The sequence below is a fragment of the Mercenaria mercenaria genome, chromosome 3 (assembly GCF_021730395.1).
Source record: "Mercenaria mercenaria strain notata chromosome 3, MADL_Memer_1, whole genome shotgun sequence".
In the NCBI taxonomy this organism is placed as follows: domain Eukaryota; kingdom Metazoa; phylum Mollusca; class Bivalvia; order Venerida; family Veneridae; genus Mercenaria; species Mercenaria mercenaria.
In genome coordinates, this window is record NC_069363.1 from 83,380,473 (window position 1) to 83,400,226 (window position 19,754).

Here is a 19,754-nt window from a genome sequence, read left to right on the forward strand (position 1 = left end):
CCCGTCCGCCCGCCACCAAGGTTCACATAATACGCCTTGCTCCTTCAGAGACGGGCGTATAAAAAAGTGAAACTATCCACCAAGTTCAAAGATAACGTAAATCATTTGATTTTAATTTGATATTAATTAATTTAACATCAATTCTATTTAGTATTTCTGAATTAGTTACGCTACTGTGGTGAGTTAACCAGGTCAGTTTTGCTGGATTCTGTAGCAGTACTTATCTGACAAATTCTCCACGATTCAAAAGGGGAGGTCAAATTTCTTCAGACAAACTGTCTCGAGTCAAATTATAATGGAGTACTGCCTGGTCAGGGAATCAAACTTGCATGTTCTCAACTCAAAGCCACATCCTCTACCTACCAAGTTATCTGGGTAGCCTAGTGCAAACTGAAATCTGACACTGCCAGAATATCAGCTGCCATATAAAGCACAAGCATTTCATCACAATCTTACATGCTATTTTTCAAAATATATATGAGCCGCGCCATGAGAAAACCAACTTAGTGGCTTTGCGACCAGCAGGGATCCAGACCAGCCTGCGCATCCGCGCAGTCTGGTCAGGATCCATGCTGTTCGCTAACAGTTTCTCTAATTGCAATAGGCTTTAAAAGCGAACAGCATGGATCCTGACCAGACTGCGCGGATGCGCAGGCTAGTCTGGATCCATGCTGATCGCAAAGCCACTATGTTGGTTTTCTCATGGTGCGGCTCAATTATATAGAAACAATCATTTCTTCATTAATGTTTCTTACCTGCAAATTTTTTAGCATCATTTGCTGCTTTCTCCTTCATTATCATACCCCAGTTTATTTTTCTTGGCTGCTCTGTTGCCTCAGTTTGACCAATACTTGCTGAACTATCTGTAAAATGTTAACCCTTAGCCTGCTGCAGGCGAATTTAACAGCCTTTGCAAAGGGCTTGGAACCAGATCAGACGCCGATTAAATCGGCGTCTGATCAGGTTCCAAGCTGTTTGCTACTCTGACAATATTTCTTCCAATTTTGGAGCAAATTGAATGAACTTTACAATTTTAGCAGACGACATTTCCAGCAGACGACAATTTATCTAGCATGCTAAAGGTTAAAGGACTGAACATTACATGGCCTGTCTTCACTGCCATTTCAAATGAACCAGGGTCAAACACTCCAGTGTCAAAAGTTATAACGCTGAGTTTGAAGACCAGTTTCAAAACTTGCATCTCACTGGTCGTTTAAGAACACAATAATCTGAAATTGGCCAATGGAAAGACTGCATTTGAAGATCAGTCTCCAAACTCAGTTTTATAACCCTAAAGCTAGACAAACCTTACATTCTTCACCATATTTAGGTTTAATATGAATTTATTCAAATCTGATTAGAAAAACTGACACTGAATGAGTCACTTTCAAGTTCACTTCCTTGAAAATACATGTACCATTACACGATCATGTGGAGTCTTGTGAGAAGATATTACAAACTTTGATAAGGTTCCAACCTTAGGCCTCAGCAACTTATTTACTTTCTCTCACTATGCAATTTGGCATTCTTTGGATGTAAATGTAGCTTAACATGCACATGACTTTCCCGTAAAAAAAAAAAGAATGCAAAAATTGCATACAGACAAAATATTATTTGCCAATTATCACTATGGATTCACTACCTTAATGTAAAGTAAATTTCTGACATTAAGAAGTAATACAAGAGGGCCAAGATGGCCCTAAGTCGCTCACCTGTGTAACACACCATAACACTGTAAACATGTTTTATCTAGTGATTTCATGGAGACAAATATTCTGACCAATCTTCATTAAGATTGGACCAAAAAACGTGGCCTCTTGAGTGTAAACAAGCATTTTCTTTGATTTGACCTAGTGACCTAGTTTTTGATCCCACGTGACCCAGATTTGAAATCATCCAAGACTTCATGATAACAAACATTCTGACCAAATTTTATGAAGACAGAATCAAAAATGTGCCCCCTAGGGTGTAAACAAGCTTATTCTTTGATTTGACCTGGTGACCTAGTTTTTGACCCATATGACCCAGATAAAAATTCATTCGATATTTCATGCAGACAAACATTCTGACTAAGTTTCATGCACATCAAATGAACAAGAGTGTTAACAAGCTTTTCCCTTGATTTGACTGGGTGACCTAGTTTTTGACCCCATATGACCCACTTTCAAATCTGTCCTAGAAATCATCAAGATAAACATTCTGACCAAGTTTCATGAAGACAGGGTCATAAATGTGGCCTCTAGGTTGTTAACAAGCTTTTCCTTTGATTTGGCCTGATGACCTAGTTTTCGACCTGACATGACCCAGTTTCGATCCAGGCCTAGAGATCATCAAGATAATCATTCTGTGCAAGTTTGTATTAAATCAAAGCATAAATGAAACCTCTATATGACTGAAAGGGCCAAAATAGAAAATTCTGCCCCTGTCAGGTGCAGTAACTCTAGAGCCCATGATGGAGTCTAACCAGTTTTCAAAGGGAACCGAGATCTTATTGTGACTTAAGTTGTGTGTAAGTGTGGTTAAAATCAAATATAAAATGTCACTTCTATCGTGTTCACAAGGTAAAAATTACCAAACTTTGGCTCTTTTAGGAGTCAATCAGGGGCCGTAACTCCGGAACCCATGATTAGATCTGACAGAATCATCAAGGAATCAATGATTTATTGTTGCTGAAGATATTTTGCAATTTTGTATTAAATCAAACTATAAATGAAGTCTCAATATGGCTGCAAAAGCCAAAATAGCAAATTTTGGCCCTTTAAGGGACCATAACTCTGCAATACATGATGGCATCTGGCCAGTTTTCAAAAAGAAACTTGAGATATTATGCCAATACAAGTTGTGTGCAAGTTTGATTAAAGTTGATTGAAAAATGTGGTCTTTATCTTGTTCACAAGCCAAAAATAGCTAATTATTTAAGGGGCCGTAACTCTGCAACCCATGAAGGGATCTGGCCAGTTTTTGAAAGGGTCCGAGATATTATGCCCATACAAGTTGTGTGCAAGTTTTATTAAAGTTGATTGCAAAATGTGGTCTCTATCATGTTCACAAGCCAAAAATGGCAAATTTTGGCCCTTTAAGGGACCATAACCCTGGAACCCATAATGGGTTCTGCCAGTTTTCGAAAGGAACCGAGATATTATGCCCATACAAGTTGTGTGTAAGTTTGATTAAAATCAAATACAAAATGTGGTCTCTATCGTGTTCACAAGGAAATTGTGGATGGACCAATGACGGACGATCACAAAAGCTCACCCTGTCACTATGTGACAGGTGAGCTAAAAAGAAGTCAAAACTGCATTGAAATTTTATGAATACTCAAGTAAAATGTTGATATTGTTCAAGATTTCTAATGCATCTCTGGATCTTATTACTTCTAAAATCTTCAATGTTCTTTTTCTTTTCAACATTCATACTGGACAATGCTCACCGATTCTGTGGTTGCATCAACTCAAGAAATTTGATCCGAATAAATTTCTCATACACAAATTCTCTGGCCAAAACTATCAATACCCACAAAATTACTTTATTCATTTATTTTGCTGGGCTTAACGTCACACAGACACAATTATAGGTCATATGGCAACTTTCCAGCTTTGATGGTGGAGGAAGACCCCAGGTGCCCCTTCGTGCATTATTTCATCACAAGCAAGCACCTGGGTAGAACCACCAACCTTCTGTAAGCCAGCTGGATGGCTTCCTCACATAAAGAATTCACTCCCCCCACCCAAAAGATTTCACAGTACTAGACACATTAAGCAACATCACTCAATCATTCTACCTCCATATGACCTTGAACTTCCTCCAAATGACCTTGACCCCCTGTCACCAGAATCACTGATAAGCTCATTGATGAGATCCTTGGCCTTGCTGACAGCTTCTGCTGACCCAGAGATTTCTACAACTGTCTCTCCATAAGAATCACTGTCACGCTGAACCTGCAAATGAACAATATATGGTATACAATTCAACATAAAGAATAGATGGTTGTTTTGAAAAAAACAAAACATATCCCATACATTTAATCTTAATGATGTTTTGCATAACTAAGTTTTATAGCAATAACTCCTGTGAAGTTTCAATGAAATCTATCCAGTTTTTTTTTTCAGAAGCATAGAGAAGAATCTCTACACAAACTTTAAGTATAACTAGATGTGTCACAGGAGTGACGAATTATACCCCCACAATACGGCCTTGTCACAGAAGTAAGCCAATGTCAAAGTCGAACCTCAAAATCAATAGTGGTCATCTGCTGGTCATGATCAACCTCCCTATTAAGTTTCATGATCCTAGGCCCAAGCGTTCTCAAGATATCGTCCGAAAACGTTTTAACTGTTCCGGGTCACTGTGACCTTGACCTCTGACCTACAGATCTCAAAATCAATAGGTGTCATCTGCTGGTCATGACCAACCTTCCTATCAACTTTCATGATCCTAGGCCTAAGCGTTCTCAAGTTATCGTCTGGAAATTGTTTAACTGTTCCAGTTCATTGTGACCATGACCTTTTACCTACTGACCTCAAAATCAATATGACCAACCTCCCTATCAACTTTCATGATCCTAGGCCCATGGGTTCTCAAGCTATCATCCGGAAACCGTTTTAACTGTTCCGGGTCATTGTGACCTTGACCTTTGACCTACTGACCTCAAAGTAAAACTTGACCTGTATTTTATGACATTACACCTGTGTACCAAAAAATATTTAAATCTGTCAAGCCTTTCATGAGTTATTGTCTGGAAACCATGAAAACTAACGGACCGACCGACCGACAAGCACACTCCTATATACCCCCCAAACTTCGTTTTGTGAAGGTATAATAATCAAGGAACATAACTCAGTAAAAAAATCATTCTACCGTAAAACTTATTTTATATGCCTAAATATTATTGCTACTAATCATTCCTATAATGTTTCATTCAAATCCTACTAATGGTATAGGAGAAATTGTCCTGAAACTTTTTTTTTCAAAAAATGACCTTTGAAGGGCCATAACTCATCAAAATGCCATCCAAACAAATTATTTCATAGCTATACACCACTAGGCTTTATTTCAATCACGCCTGTGAAGTTTCACTGAAGTCTAGCCACGTTTTGACAATGAAGCGCAGACAAGGATCTCTAAACAGACTACTGTCTAAAACAGTTTCTTTCCTGCTTTTATGAAGTCCCCCAAAGATAATATTGGTTTCAAAGTAATAAATGTATCTTTGCTTTGGCTAATCATACTGTAATAGCAAATATACCTTTATATTAGCTCCACTTTCATCTTGTAATTCTCTAATCTTAGATCCTCCTTTACCTAAGAAATAGAAACAAGAGATCACAGAGTGATCTTGGCGCCCACCAATGTGCCATTTTTGAGTGTTCCAAATTTCAAGACTTACTGACTAGCTCAAGGTCAAATTTCATTTCCGTACACAACACTTTGCATGTGGTCCAAATTTGAAAGCTGTAGCTTGAGAAATGTGAAAGTAGGTCACTAGATCAATTTCAAGGAAGAAATGTGAAAGTAGGTCACTAGGTCAAAATCAAGGTCAAATTACACTTCAGAACACAAATTTATGCATGTGGTCCAAATTTAAAGCCTGTACCTTCAAAAATGTGGAAGTAGGTCACTAGGTCAATGTCAAGGTCAAAGTTTGTTTCGGTACACAATCCTATGCATGTGGTCTAAATTTGAAGCCTGTAGCTACAGAAATGTGAAAGTAGGTCACTAGGTCAATCTTAAGGTCAAAGTTCATTTCGGTACACAAAACTATGCATGTGGTCCAAATTTGAAGGCTGTAGCTCGAGAAATGTGAAAGTAGGTCACTAGGTCAAAATCAAGGTCAAATTTTATTTCAGAACACAGAACTATGCATATGTTCCAAATTTGAAGCCTGTACCTTCAAAAATGTGAAAGTAGGTCACTAGGTCAATGTAAAGGTCAAAGTTTGTTTCGGTACACAAAACTATGCATGTGGTCCAAATTTGAAGGCTGTAGCTTGAGAAATGTGAAAGTAGGTCAGTAGGTCAAAATCAAGGTCAGATTCCAATTCGGAACACAAAACTATGCATGTGGTCCAAATTTGAAGCCTGTACCTTCAAAAATGTGAAAGTAGGTCACTAGGTCAATGTCAAGGTCAAAGTTTTTTCAGTGCACAAAACTATGCAAGTGGTCCAAATTTGAAGGCTGTAGCAACAGAAATGTGAAAGTAGGTCACTAGGTCAAAATCAAGGTCAACTCATGTCAAGGTTCATCTTGCCACTCAAAACCATACATGTGGTCCAAATTTGAATGTTGTAGGTTATTGACAAGAAGATTTTAAAATCTTTTCCCTATATAAGTCTATATGAACAATGTGACCCCCCAGGGCAGGGCCATATTTGACCCTAGGGGGATAATTTGAACAAACTTGGTAGAGAACCACTAGATGATGCTACATTACAAATGCCAAAGCCCTAGGCTTTGTGGTTTGGACAAGAAGATTTTCAACGTTTTTCCCTATGTAAGTCTATGTAAACCATGTGACCCCCGGGGCGGAGCCATATTTGAATTTGACCCTAGGGGGATAATTTTTAGTAGAAGACCACTAGATGATGTCATATACAAAATATCAAAGCCCTAGGCCCTGTGGTTTTGAACAAGAGGTTTTTCAAAGTTTTTCCCTATATAAGTCTATATAAACCATGTGACCCCTGGGGCGGGGCCATATTAGACCCCAAGGAAATATTTTGAATCATCTTGGTAGAGGACCACTAGATGATGCTTCATACCAAATATCAAAGCCCTAGGCTCTGTGGTTTTGGACAAGAAGATTTTCAAAGTTTTTCCCTATATAAATCTATGTAAATTATAGAAATAAACAAAGGGCCATAACTTACTAAAAAATTGTTGAACCAGTCTGATTTTCAGGGGGACACAACTAGGGTACCAATACATCATTCTGACAAAGTTTGGTCAAAATCCCCCCGGTAGTTTCTGAGGAGATGCGATAACGAGAAATTGTTAACGGACGGAAGGACGGACGGACGGACGGACGGAAGGACGACGGACCACGGACGCAGAGTGATTTGAATAGCCCACCATCTGATGATGGTGGGCTAAAAACGTTTTAATACTAATTAGCTGAACTCCAGTAATTTGCAGAGGATTATAGACCATGGTCAAGTGATAAAGGTATTAAACCAACTTCTTTTACTTGGCCTTCCTGGGTCTGAAGCCCTACAAGGGTTGTAGTGTTCCTTTGGGAAGAAGTTACCTGACTAGAGTATGGAAGGTCAGTGGTGACTTCCCATGTTAAAAATAATGTCCTGCATGGTATCTTGGGTCTACATCCACCATTAAAATCTGGAAAATCACCTTGAAACTCGTGTAATCAGATTTTTGCACATTACCAGTGTCAAAAACAGTACTGCGAAATTAATACTGGATAAAAAGTAGTTTTGATAAGTTTTTATACTGCGATATATCAATAAACAAGGAGCTGCATTCAATAAATGCTTGATGCCCCCAGTGGCATACTTGTCGATAGATTTTGCACCTAAGTCCAAAACGAGGTCAAGGTCAAACTGAGGTCAGATGATGAAGATGAGGAATGGTCACAGGTTACATTTGCATTAGTATCAAGTCATTCTAGTAAGGGGTATTGATGCTAGACGAAACGGTCCGATTTGGTTAACCTAGAGATGACCCATATAAAGCAACCTAAGTCCAAAATGAGATCAAGGTCAAACTGAGGTCAGGTGATGTCTGAAGATGAGGAATGGTCACAGGTTACATCTGCATTAGTATCAAGTCATTCTAGTAAGGGGTATTGATGCTAGACGAAACGGTCCCATTTGGTTAACCTCATACAGACGGACAAACGGACTAACGGACGGACAGGACAATCACTATATGCCTCCTGCATCAGTAGATGCTGGCAGCATAAAAATCTTTACCTTCCTATCTTTGTTATCAAAGTTCAGACTTTCAGAAATATAGGTACATGCAAATATAAAATCATAAAGCAACATATATACAAAGTCAGAAAACTATATCCTACAAAACGAAGAATTTTAAAATGACAACATCTTTATCTGAGACAGCCAAAAAAGTAAATTTAACAGATATATTTTATTGAATGTATTGTTATCTACACAAGGACCTATTACCTATGATCCTGCCCACATTACTGCTTGGCACATTTATTGATTCAGCACTATCGCCGTGCTGGGATCGCCCAAAACCTCTGTTAGATTCACTTCTTCCTCCACCAAATGTTGACGCTGGTTCATTGAAACCATTGCTCATTGAGCTCCCTTGAAAAAAATAAACACACTACTTAGTTATGAAACTGATGAATGCCACCAGTGTTTTCTTTTTTGTCAGAACAGGGGAAATTGCGGCAGAGCCCAACAGTGGAATATACTAATACTACTGTAAAAATTCAAGCTCATTCTCTTGTGTTTACTTAACAATCAATGATCAAAGAACCTTTCATCAATAAACAATCTTATAATCGGCACAAATATACCAACATACAGTTTAGATAACCAGATAATACATCACATGAAAATTTTGAATACTGTGAAATCATTAAATTTCGTGGGCATGAAATTTCGTGGTTTTGGTCAAAACAGCAATTTCATGGGGATATGAATTCGTGGATTTCAACTTTTGAACATAAAATGAATGGGAATTTTACTTGTTCGTTGGGATTAAATTTCATGGATTGATTCAACCACGAAATCCACGAAAATTAGTCCCCCACGAATATTAATGATTTCACAGTAAACTGCTTCACTTCGACCATCGAATACAAGAACATTTTTGACATCTGTGCTCCTGTATACTAGTAGCAACAAAAAAAAGATTAATATACTGGGACCCTGTGTCAATCTCAAGCAAACAAGTCATCGATGCTCGACCCAGCCACATGGCAACTTTATATAGAAAATAGAAAGAAAATGACCATTCATGACCATATGAATGGTTCAAATGAGTCCAAGTACTTGAGTAATCGATGCCTGAGCAAGTGCTGTTTCAATGTGCATGAAATTTAAAAAGATTTAAGTCTAAAATTTGAGTTAGTGGCACCAAATATTTAATTTGCCAGGGCTTCACTTACAGCAAATTTACAAAACTTAACACTGAAATTTTTCCAGATCATCTGTAGCAACTGAGAGTTTATTCCAACAGTTTCATGGCAATATGTTTAACCTTCAATAGAAAATTAATCACTTTTTAAAATCTAAATATAAATGTCAGGTTTAAACTTTTAAGAAATTTGGAAGTAAAGAGCGCAGTCATGCAGCAGACATGGTTTGAGTCTGTTCATGAGAGGTAATGGAATGTGCAACATCCCTCGTGCCCCCTAGCACCGGCTTAAGTGGAATTCTATTACAGTAAAAATGAATGTACTCATAGATGCCAAAGGACCAGAAAACATAACAACACAGAGTCCAAGCACAGGGAGACTTTTTACAGCCACCACACGACACTTAAAGAGAACACTTAAACATTTCACAAGAACACCAATTTTTAACAACTTAACAATAAAATATATTGCAGTCAGTGAGTTGGTAATCAATTAGAGAGTACTGTCGAAATTCATTACCTCCAAATGACCTTGAACTCCTATCACCTCCGTCATTAACTAAATCATTTATCAGTTGTGTAGCTTTGCTAATAGCATCTGCGGATCCTGATAGCTCTACAGTCGTCATCTCCCCTTGATTGTCACGTTTGACCTGAAATCATAACATTCACTCTAATGTTTCTATGTATCTTAAAGCAATGACCTTCTGTGTAAACTTAAAAGCTATGTTCCACTGATATACTGTTTTACACGTATGTCAACTATGTTACACTTCTGATATGTATATACACCAGAGTTGATGTGGTAACTCAGAGCACTGACATGTTTTCTCTTGCAGAGATTCAAACCTTCCACTCTTTACCTTTTCCCCCCAATATTCTTAATTTCATTACTTTTACGTTAGACATGCATTTAAAACTTTACTTCAGTTTGTCAATGTAATTTTACAGGTATATACCAGTACACAATTATGGAAATGTATTAGAAAATATGTCCACTCAGGAAATAACTACAACAAAATCTTATCCAGTAATAATCTACTGAAAGTACACATTAAACTATGGTCAACTCTGCTCAGTATAAAGATACAAGAGGGCCATGATGGCCCTATATCGTTCACCTGTTATCATTGCACTTGAGGACAAGAAGGTCCTCAGAAAAAATATCTAAGTCCAAAGGACAGGAACAACAAAGGGAAGAAATTTAACCAAAAAGAACAAAAAAATTCTTACAAGGTACAGATATGTCAAAATACACCTAAAAATTGGAGGTACCATCCATGTTGTACCACAGAAAAGTGGTCTCAGTTTTTCCCTACGGCCAATAATAAAAAAGTTACTAAAAATAACCTATTTATAGTAACGTAAAAGGGAAGTAATTAAAAAGAAAATTATTGTAAGTGAACAAAAGAAGAATCTGCCAAATAAATCTCTGTTGACATAAATGAAATTTCAGATCAGTATCTTCATTAGTTTTGGAGATATACCCATTTTAATTTGAAATAAAGGGAGGTAATTTGACATAAAATCAGTCCATAGTTATCTACCCTGATTGGCTCAGTCCAACTAATGACAATAATGAAATAAGTCCTATAAGTACTTACTGATATAAATCAATTTTGATTACAATCAGGGGAGGTAATCAGATATAAAATAACTCTGGAACCTACAATTGGATCTGATTTGTCATGGAATTCAAGATTTATTGTTGTCGGAGATATTTTGGAAGTTTGTATCAAATAAAACCATAAATGAAGTCTCTATATGGCTGCAAAAGCCAAAATAGCCAATTTTGGACCTTTCAGGGGCCATAACTCTGGAACCCATGAAGGAATCTTGCCAGTTCAAGAAAGAAACCAAGATCTTGTGATGATACAAGTTGTATGCAAGTTTGGTTAAAATCAAATCATAAATGAAGCTGCTATTGTGCAGACAAGGTCAAAATAGCTAATTCTGGTCCTTTCAGGGGCCATAACTCTGGAACCCATAAAGGAATCTGGCCAGTTCAAGAAAGGAACCGAGATCTTATGGTGATACAAGTTGTGTGCAAGTTTGGTAAAAATCAAATCATAAATAAAGCTGCTTTTGTGCATACAAGGTCAAAATAGCTAATTTTTGGCCCTTTCAGGGGCCATAACTCTGGAACCCATAATGGGATCTGGCCAGTTCAAGAAAGGAACCGTGATCTTATGGTGATACAAGTTGTGTGCAAGTTTGGTTAAAACTAAAGCTATCACTAAAGGTGATGAATGTACTCCCCGCATGCACTGACACAGTACATTGCAATTTGACACACACAAGACTGCATTATTATGTGGACTGTATGTATATAGACTGTATGTATACAGTATAGTAACAAAAAACAAAGTCCCATAACTATGCAGAATATTTATCTAAAAGAATGTAACATGCCCCATGCACAACTAGGGTTGGTACTGATCACTTGTGTGAAGTTTCATTAAATTGTGTGCAAGGGTTTGGTAGATTAGGCACGCACAAGATTGCATAAGAAGACTGTATGTACATAGTATGTTAACAAGAAACAAAGTCCCATAACTCTGCAATTTTTGTCGCTGAAAGAACCTAACATGCCCCATGCACAACTACTGTTGTTACTGATCAGTTGTGTGAAGTTTCATTAAATTGTGTCAAGGGGATGAGGAGAGATGGTGCGCACAAGATTGTGTCTATGTCTATAGTATAGTAACAAAAAAACAAAGTCCCATAACTCTGGAATTTTTTTTTCTGAAGGAACCTAACATGCTCCATGCACAACTACTGTTGTTACTGATCACTTGTGTGAAGTTTCATTGAATTGTGTCAAGGGGATGAGGAGAGATGGTGCGCACAAGATTGTGTCTATGTATATATTATAGTAACAAAAAAACAAAGTTCCATAACTCTGCAAATTTTTTTTCTAAAAGAACCTAACATGCCCCATGCACAACTACTGTTGGTACTGATCACTTGTGTGAAGTTTCATTAAATTGTGTCCAGGGAATGAGGAGAGATGGTGCGCACAAGATTGTGTCTATGTATATAGTATAGTAACAAAAAACAAAGTCCCATAACTCTGCAAATTCTTTTTCTAAAAGAACCTAACATGCCCCATGCACAACTACTGTTGGCAATGATCACTTGTGTGAAGTTTCATTAAATTCTGTCAAGGGGATAAGGAGAGATGGTGCGCACAAGATTGCGTCTAGGGACAGACGGACAGACGACCAGACGGACAGACAGACAGACAACCTGAAACCAGTATACCCCCCCTTACAACTTTGTTGTCGGGGGGTACAATAAAATCATAAATGAAACCACTATCGTGCAGACAAGAAATTGTTGACGCACGCACGGACGGACTGACGACGGACGAAGGGTGATCACAAAAGCTGACCTTGTCACTATGTGACAGGAGAGCTAAAAAATGTAAATCATCTACTCACATCAATTTTGGCACCACTGTCATCTTGTAGTTCTCTGATTTTCGAACCACCTTTTCCTGGAAGTAAACAAAAAACAAGAGCACCGCCTTGCGGGTGCTTACGCTCATCTGATTTTTTTTGTGTAATAGAAATATTGTCCTACCCACGATTTTCTAAGTATAAAATGGGCCATCATTCTTGCAAAAAGCAGGATAGAGTTATGTTTCTTGATGTACAGTGTCCACTTATGATGGTGAAAAACTGTTGCAAGTTTTAAAGCAATAGCTTTGATAGTTTATGAGAAAAGTCAACTTAAACATAATACTCAACCAAGAAAATGATTTTCTAAGTCCAAAAGGGGCAATAATTATTGCAAAAAGCAGGATGGAGTTATGTTGCTTGCTATACAGGGTCAGCTTATGATGGTGAACAGTGTTGCAAGTTTCAAAGCAATAGCTTTGATAGTTTAAGAGAAAAAGTTGACCTAAACATAAAACTTAACCAAGAAATCTGATATTTTCTAAGTCCAAAAGGGGCCATAAATCTTGCAAAAAGCAGGATGGAGTTATGTTTCTTGCTGTACAGGGTCAGCTTATGATGGTGAACAAGTGTTGCAAGTTTTAAAGCAATAGCTTTGATAGTTTAGGAGAAAAGCTGACCTAAACATAAAACTTAACCAAGAAAACTGATTTTCTAAGTCCAAAAGGGGCAATAATTCTTGCAAAAAGCAAGATGGAGTTATGTTTCTTGATGTACAGGGTCTGCTTATGATGGTGAACAAGTATTCCAAGTTTCAAAGCAATAGCTTTGATAGTTTAGGAGAAAAGTTGACCTAAACATAAAACTTAACCAAGAAATCTGATATTTTCTAAGTACAAAAGGGGCCATAAATCTTGCAAAAAGCAAGATGGAGTTATGTTTCTTGCTATACAGGGTCAGCTTATGATGGTGAACAAGTATTCCAAGTTTCAAAGCAATAGCTTTGATAGTTTAGGAGAAAAGCTGACCTAAACATAAAACTTAACCAGGCAACGCCGACGCCGACGCCGACAACCGCTCAAGTGATGACAATAACTCATCATTTTTTTTCAAAAAATCAGATGAGCTAATAATATATATTTTTGTATTTTTTGTTGAGCAGGAACTGTCAGTGGACAGCAAGACTTGACTATCCAAAAGCATTGACGAACAAGTAGTTACAGTAATGATAAGATAGACATAAACATGTACAAAATTATCATCAATTTTGAGTCATAGAACTTTCCCCACTTATGATGCTAAATAAGATAACAGATTACACCAAAATATTGGCAAGTCCAAAAAGGGCATAACTTTATGCCTAACACAGCAAGGGAAAGGGGTATGGACACAAGTACCTCATGTCACATTGTCAAAGTGAACAAATCTGCAAAATCTCAATTCATTTCCAAAGTGGTTAAAATAAAACACAACCACAAATTTGACAATTTTTAACAGTAATTAGAACTTTGCGTAATGTCTTGGAAGCTATTATCAACTTCATCTTTTTCACTGGATGGAAGGATTAAAATAGTAATATCATAATTATTTTCTTTGAAATGCACTAACTCTTGCTTTGTTCTCATAAATTGTTGAATGTTTTGTTTTATTTTCTGAGATAACCATGACCAGAAATCATTGTGAATTTCATGTTTAATACAACTCTAACCTAAGCGAGAGCTATAATAACAGCAACTTTATAACAACTAGGTAATAACAATTTTTTTCCCTACAATTACCATATACAATATACATTAGCCATACAGTAACAGTATATTGGTTAGCAGACCCCTAGGCAAAGATGAAGTTTTGCATCAGATTTGATACACAATTAAGTAGTGAGAAAATAATATTTGCATGTGTTTACAAACTTGTATCAATGTTGCTGTCTTCATGATTCTAACAAGCATTTTGTTATAGCCGAGCTCTCACTGGAATTATAGCCAGGTAAATTTTTTAGCTATTTATCGCAATATCCATATAATCAAACAGTAAATTATTTATATTAAAGTATGATATGAAATGGGTTGTGAAAATGTAAAAATGTACAGAGAAAGATACTTATTTAAAGGTAGCTTAATTATTACAACAATAAAATGTTAACTTAATGCAGTAATCATCAGTAAGTTTTTTCAACTTGATTTTCTTTCAAGTTAAGGAGAAAAGGAATATATGGGACGTTCCATGAGAAAACATGTAAAAGTGACATGATTTGCATAATGAATAGTTTAAAATACAGGAAAATCATTGTTTTTCATATGTTCATGCAGAAACTGTAATTCAGTAAACAAAAGCATATCAAATTTAACCATATTTATAAATAGATGTTACATGGCAACTGAAATTCCACAAAGCTTGGTTTCACCATGAGAAAACAGAGGTGTATAGATAATAGGCCCATGATGACACCAAAAAATACCTGGTAAATTTACTTTTCAGTAAAATCATTTAGGCTGTTTCGGTACCTTCAAAATTGTGATGGATAGTAGCACAAAGTGTCACATAAATCAAGACATGTAAAATAAACACCATGCACGATAACTACATACTATTACTACTTTCATGACGCCTTAATGCCTTGAATGAATGAAATTGTCACAATTATTTCTTCAAATTTTCAGATTTGTTCCTCATGATTATTGCCAATCTATCGAATCCTAACAGTGTCATCCAAAATACACTACCACTTCAAGTAAGATTTTCTGGTAATTTTCACTAATAGCAGTTGTGTTTCTGCAAGCTACAATACACTGTCAAGTATTTTAACTGAAATAGCTTGCTGATATTTGGAGTTCTAAGGAACAGACAATGAGTCAACATGATGTTCTACCAATGTCCATTTTATTTAGTTTCAACTTGACAGATTCCTCAGTTCTGTCAACAATATTCGTGGCATGAATTGTAAAGAAATCTTACCAGGGTTCAACGAATCAACTTGTCCGCTCGTAAATACCTGTAGAAATCAGCCTCGGGCGAGTGGAACTTGCTGTAGTGTAGTGGCTGTAGGAATATAGGCCAATTCCAACAGCCTTGCTGTTGGGTAAACCCATTAGCGATGTGGTTAGAGTGTCTGCCTACAGATCCTGGGCACTAGACAACTTTTGGGGACAGGTAGTACTGTACCCATACCCTCAGGAAGGGGAATTTTTCGTTGTTTTAAGACAAGAAGGGGAAGTTTTTAGCCATATAATTTCAATTAATATAAATGATATATATGCTACTACTTTTCACACTTATTAATACTGTTTTCAATCATTTCTAACTAATATAACTATATTGCAGCAGTAACCTCCCTTAGAGGTACTATAATATAACTTGAAAGAGAGTTCATATCTAGTTGTGTCAAACAACCTATTATCAGGGGAATTTTCTTCTGAGAAAGGGGGAAAAACATATTATTTTATGAGGGGAATGGGGCCCATATTCGGCCCCCCTGAGATCACAAGGTCCGGGGTTTGATCCTCGGTAGAGACTCAGGTAATTTACTACAATGACAACGAGGATGCTAAACGGATTCATGCAGTGGACGCATTGGGCTAGAAACTGACAGGAGGTTGAGTTGATGCCTGGTCCTTTAATGTTATCTAGAGAGGAGAGGTTACAGAGGAGAGGAGTATAGTGGTTGTAGGTATATAGATTCACTTCCAACAGCCTTGCTGTTGGGTTAACCCTTTAGCGACGTGGTTAGAGTGTATGCCTACAGAGACTGGGGTATTTTACTACAGCAGTACTCAATCTGTAGAATGAGTGAGATTTTTGAACAATAAATCTAACTAAAATGGAGCCACGAAGAAGCCTGATAGCTAAAAGATTTAAAACATAAGTTAATAAGTTGTTCGCAACACTAAAATCTGCCCAACTCTGTTAGTTACAGGCACTGCATTACTAATACTATTGCATAAGCTAAAAGCTTGATAGTTTTTGAGAACAAGATTCTGGTATATACTGTTTTTTAATGGACTTTGAAATAGACTATCTGTAAAAAAAAACCTACTCATTTTCTTAGTGAATTGCACGACGAGTACAAATTGTAGCAGGACAAGAGAATATTGAGCTGCTTTCAAAGAACTTGTCGAGCCCTGCTTACCTATAATTCTCCCAACCCTATTACTGGGAACTGATATAACTTTCGAATCACCACTTCCATCATCCTCAGTCCTACCATAACCATTCCTGCTTGTTCTCTGGTCACTGCCAAATCCTCTGCCTTGCTCAGAAAATCCGTCACTGTCATTTAAAACGCCTCGACCAAACCCTCTACTTCCCCTTCCACTAGAGTCATTATTCCATTGACCAATGGTGCCCCTTCCAAAACTGTTCTGATTTCTTCCTCTACCAAAACTGTTATGATTCTCAGACACCTGATCTCCCGGTTTTCTCCAGTTTTCAACACTTTCCGACTTGTTCCAAAATCCACGTCCCCTAGATCGTGGATAATCATTGTTTCTGGCGTTATGAGATGACGATGCTTCCCAGATTTGCGTTTCTACTTTAACTGGAACCGTTGGCCCATTATTCATCACGTCGTCCCAGTCTTCTTCCATGTTTTGACGGATTGCGGGAAACGAATCGAAAATAAATTTCCCTCACATGCATACATAAAAAGCCACCAGCTAAAGAAATTTCGTATTCCCTCTTGCTATTTTTTATTGGAATATGTGCAATCTCGAAATCACAAAAACATTCTTTTACCCATAAAGTTCAGTAAATATCCTCACAAGTTTCAAAATCATCGTAAAAACTGAATTATTACCAATACGAAAATAATATATAAACAGACGGATTGTATAAATGCCGTTGAATTCTACTTCTATACCGGACAACGTTGCACGGGAAACGTGATGTCTACATCTACATAAAAAGAATATCTATCTATCTTCCAATACTGTCTAACCCTTTACAGGGACGTAGACACTTTCGTGAGCGTCAAGCCACAGAGATTGTTAGTAGAAAATAAAAGAAAATCGGGCCAATATAAAAAGGGAAAGGAAAATTTGTTAGTGATTTAAAAGATAAAAACAGGGGCGAAGAGCAAGGTTATGGTAAAGTGTTCAATGTTGCAGAGATTAACCTGTATAATGGCGTGCTTGCCTTAGGGGGGGGGGGGGGGGGGGGGGGGGAGATAATCTTCCTATGGGATTGCAACCAGTTGATTTGAGATTTTATACATATGAGAGAGTCGGGACTCAATGCGCCGGGGATCTAGTCTGCGCCTAGTCCTAAATATAAGACCTGACATAACTCATACCACTTTATAAGTTCATTTTAATTGATATTTTACATTTTTTATTTTCCATGTTATGTCAGGTCGTCGAAAAAGGCTTTGATAGTAAAAATGTAAAATGTCAGAATATTGACTGTTGAACGTCAAATGACAACTTTTTCACGTCTAATTATTTGGTTGACCTATTTATGTGGGCGTCCCACTAGAGATCGTTTGAAATATCCACACCAAGGTATTTTGCTGAGGTGACAGATTCCAGTAGTGTATTATACAGGTAGTTCTTGTGACGTGGATAACTTGACACATGGAGGGATCGAATTCCATATCCAAATCCAACTCCCACTTTTCTAGTGTTTTAAGGTCGTTTTGGAGGGTATTTAATTGTCTGACAGAGGTAAGTGACATGTATATTGCAGTGTCATCTGCAAATAGACGCACTTTAGGTTGGATATTTTGTGGGAGGTCATTTATATAATGCAAGGAAGAGCAGAGGCCCAAGCACGGACCCCTGCGGAACTCCAGAAGAGACAGGTATAGGCTCTGAGCTTGTACCGTTTAGGATTACGGATTGAAGCCGGTTGTCGAGAAAGCTCTTAATCCATTTTAGGGTTTCACTACGTATATGCAAATCATGAGAACATTTGGTAAAAGTGAGAAAGATCTGACGAACTGGAAGGTCTAAAGGGTAAAAAGATTGCCGTGCTCGGTTAAAAACCAAATAAATGCATTAATTGAGCGGTACAGTAGCCTGCAGTCACCGCAGCAAATAGACCAGGACTGAGGCTTAACTAACATTGCTTGGGAGGGTATCCCACAGACGAATTGTTCTTGGAAAGAAAGAATCTGAGTTGTAGTATTGTATTGTTGAATGTGGAATTAAGTAGCTTAGGTTCCGTGTAGGGACGAGGTGATTGTGATCAACATGGGCAAGCTTATATTGGATTCTGTAAAATACAATAAGAGAGCAATGATGACGGCGTTGTTCTAGGGTTTGCCAGTTTAGGGTATTTATCATGTGGGGAAACACTGCATGTTTGTGTAGTCATAGCTGTTACAGACATAGCATGCTTCTGTCCTGTTTTTTTTTTTTCAGTTTTGTTAGTTACAGACTTACGCCGTTAGTGCCAGACTGGTAAAGCTTGGATTTAATATGACAATCTTTTTTTTTTAAAAAAGTAAAAACATTCTTGAAAAAAAATCATAGGCATAGGAGCATGTCGCACCAGGCTGCCCGCCTCAAACTTTGTGAATAAGGAGGCCGTCATATGTTTTGCCCCATTCAACTATCCGTTTTTCTGCTTGCGTCCGACCAGTCGTTCACGATTATAACTGGGATGCGTTTAGGTCTTACTAGCAGCAATCTGACAGGTGCTGACAAGTGTGAGAGACAGATTCAGGTACAAGGGATCGGGGTCATCTCTTTGCTTATAGATCCATTAATTGGCTTAAACGTGCCCAGTGTAAGTACTGATACACACACTGAAAACACTCTGTCCTGGGAAAATGGTTCAAATGGTGTGTTCTTGAGAACATGTTACGCTGGTCTTGAAGAAATAACCCCTTTTGTCACTGTTAGTGGGTTCCATATGCGTTCCGTTAGCGTTCAATTTAACAATCAAGAAGTGTTTCTACGTCGCCGTCCGTATGCGTGTCTCGTCCGTTTATCATTCGGCGAACGCGCTCCCTCTCAGGTTAGGTCCGTTCAACCCGGCGGAAAGTTTAGTGCATGCACCGGACAAAAGCGCTCGTTGGCAGCGCTGGCGTGCGTTTTGTTCGGAACTCGTGCGTTTTTTTGTCCTGTTCGCGTCCGCTGATGTCCGGTGGACCTGATTCGCCCCCGGAATACTACCTGACATGCCCTTGGTCAACCTGAGATGTTCCGGGCAGTTCATCGGACAATTATTGACAAGGAACGCATGGAAACTGACGAATAACGGCCCAAGGAACCAAAGACGGTAACGTACATCTGGGGAATATTTTCTTGCATGTCATGGGTGAGGAATTTCTCGAACTTTGATAACTTCATC

The 19,754-nt window shown here is 37.8% G+C and overlaps 1 protein-coding gene across 1 annotated transcript in view; it reads right to left on the reverse strand.

Moving 5' to 3' along the window:
* Positions 1 to 17,121, reverse strand: part of LOC123524229 (probable ATP-dependent RNA helicase DDX43) — a 31,804-nt gene extending 14,683 nt beyond the window's left edge. Inside the window, exons 1-7 of the mRNA XM_053539093.1 lie at positions 16,591 to 17,121; positions 12,507 to 12,562; positions 9,584 to 9,716; positions 8,139 to 8,285; positions 5,246 to 5,301; positions 3,782 to 3,938; positions 756 to 863 (exon numbers count right to left, since the gene is read on the reverse strand). Of these exons, the coding sequence (XP_053395068.1) occupies positions 756 to 863; positions 3,782 to 3,938; positions 5,246 to 5,301; positions 8,139 to 8,285; positions 9,584 to 9,716; positions 12,507 to 12,562; positions 16,591 to 17,047 (1,114 nt within the window). The 5' untranslated portion in view covers positions 17,048 to 17,121. The remainder of the gene's footprint in view (positions 1 to 755; positions 864 to 3,781; positions 3,939 to 5,245; positions 5,302 to 8,138; positions 8,286 to 9,583; positions 9,717 to 12,506; positions 12,563 to 16,590) is intronic.
* Positions 17,122 to 19,754: the final 2,633 nt, after the last annotated feature.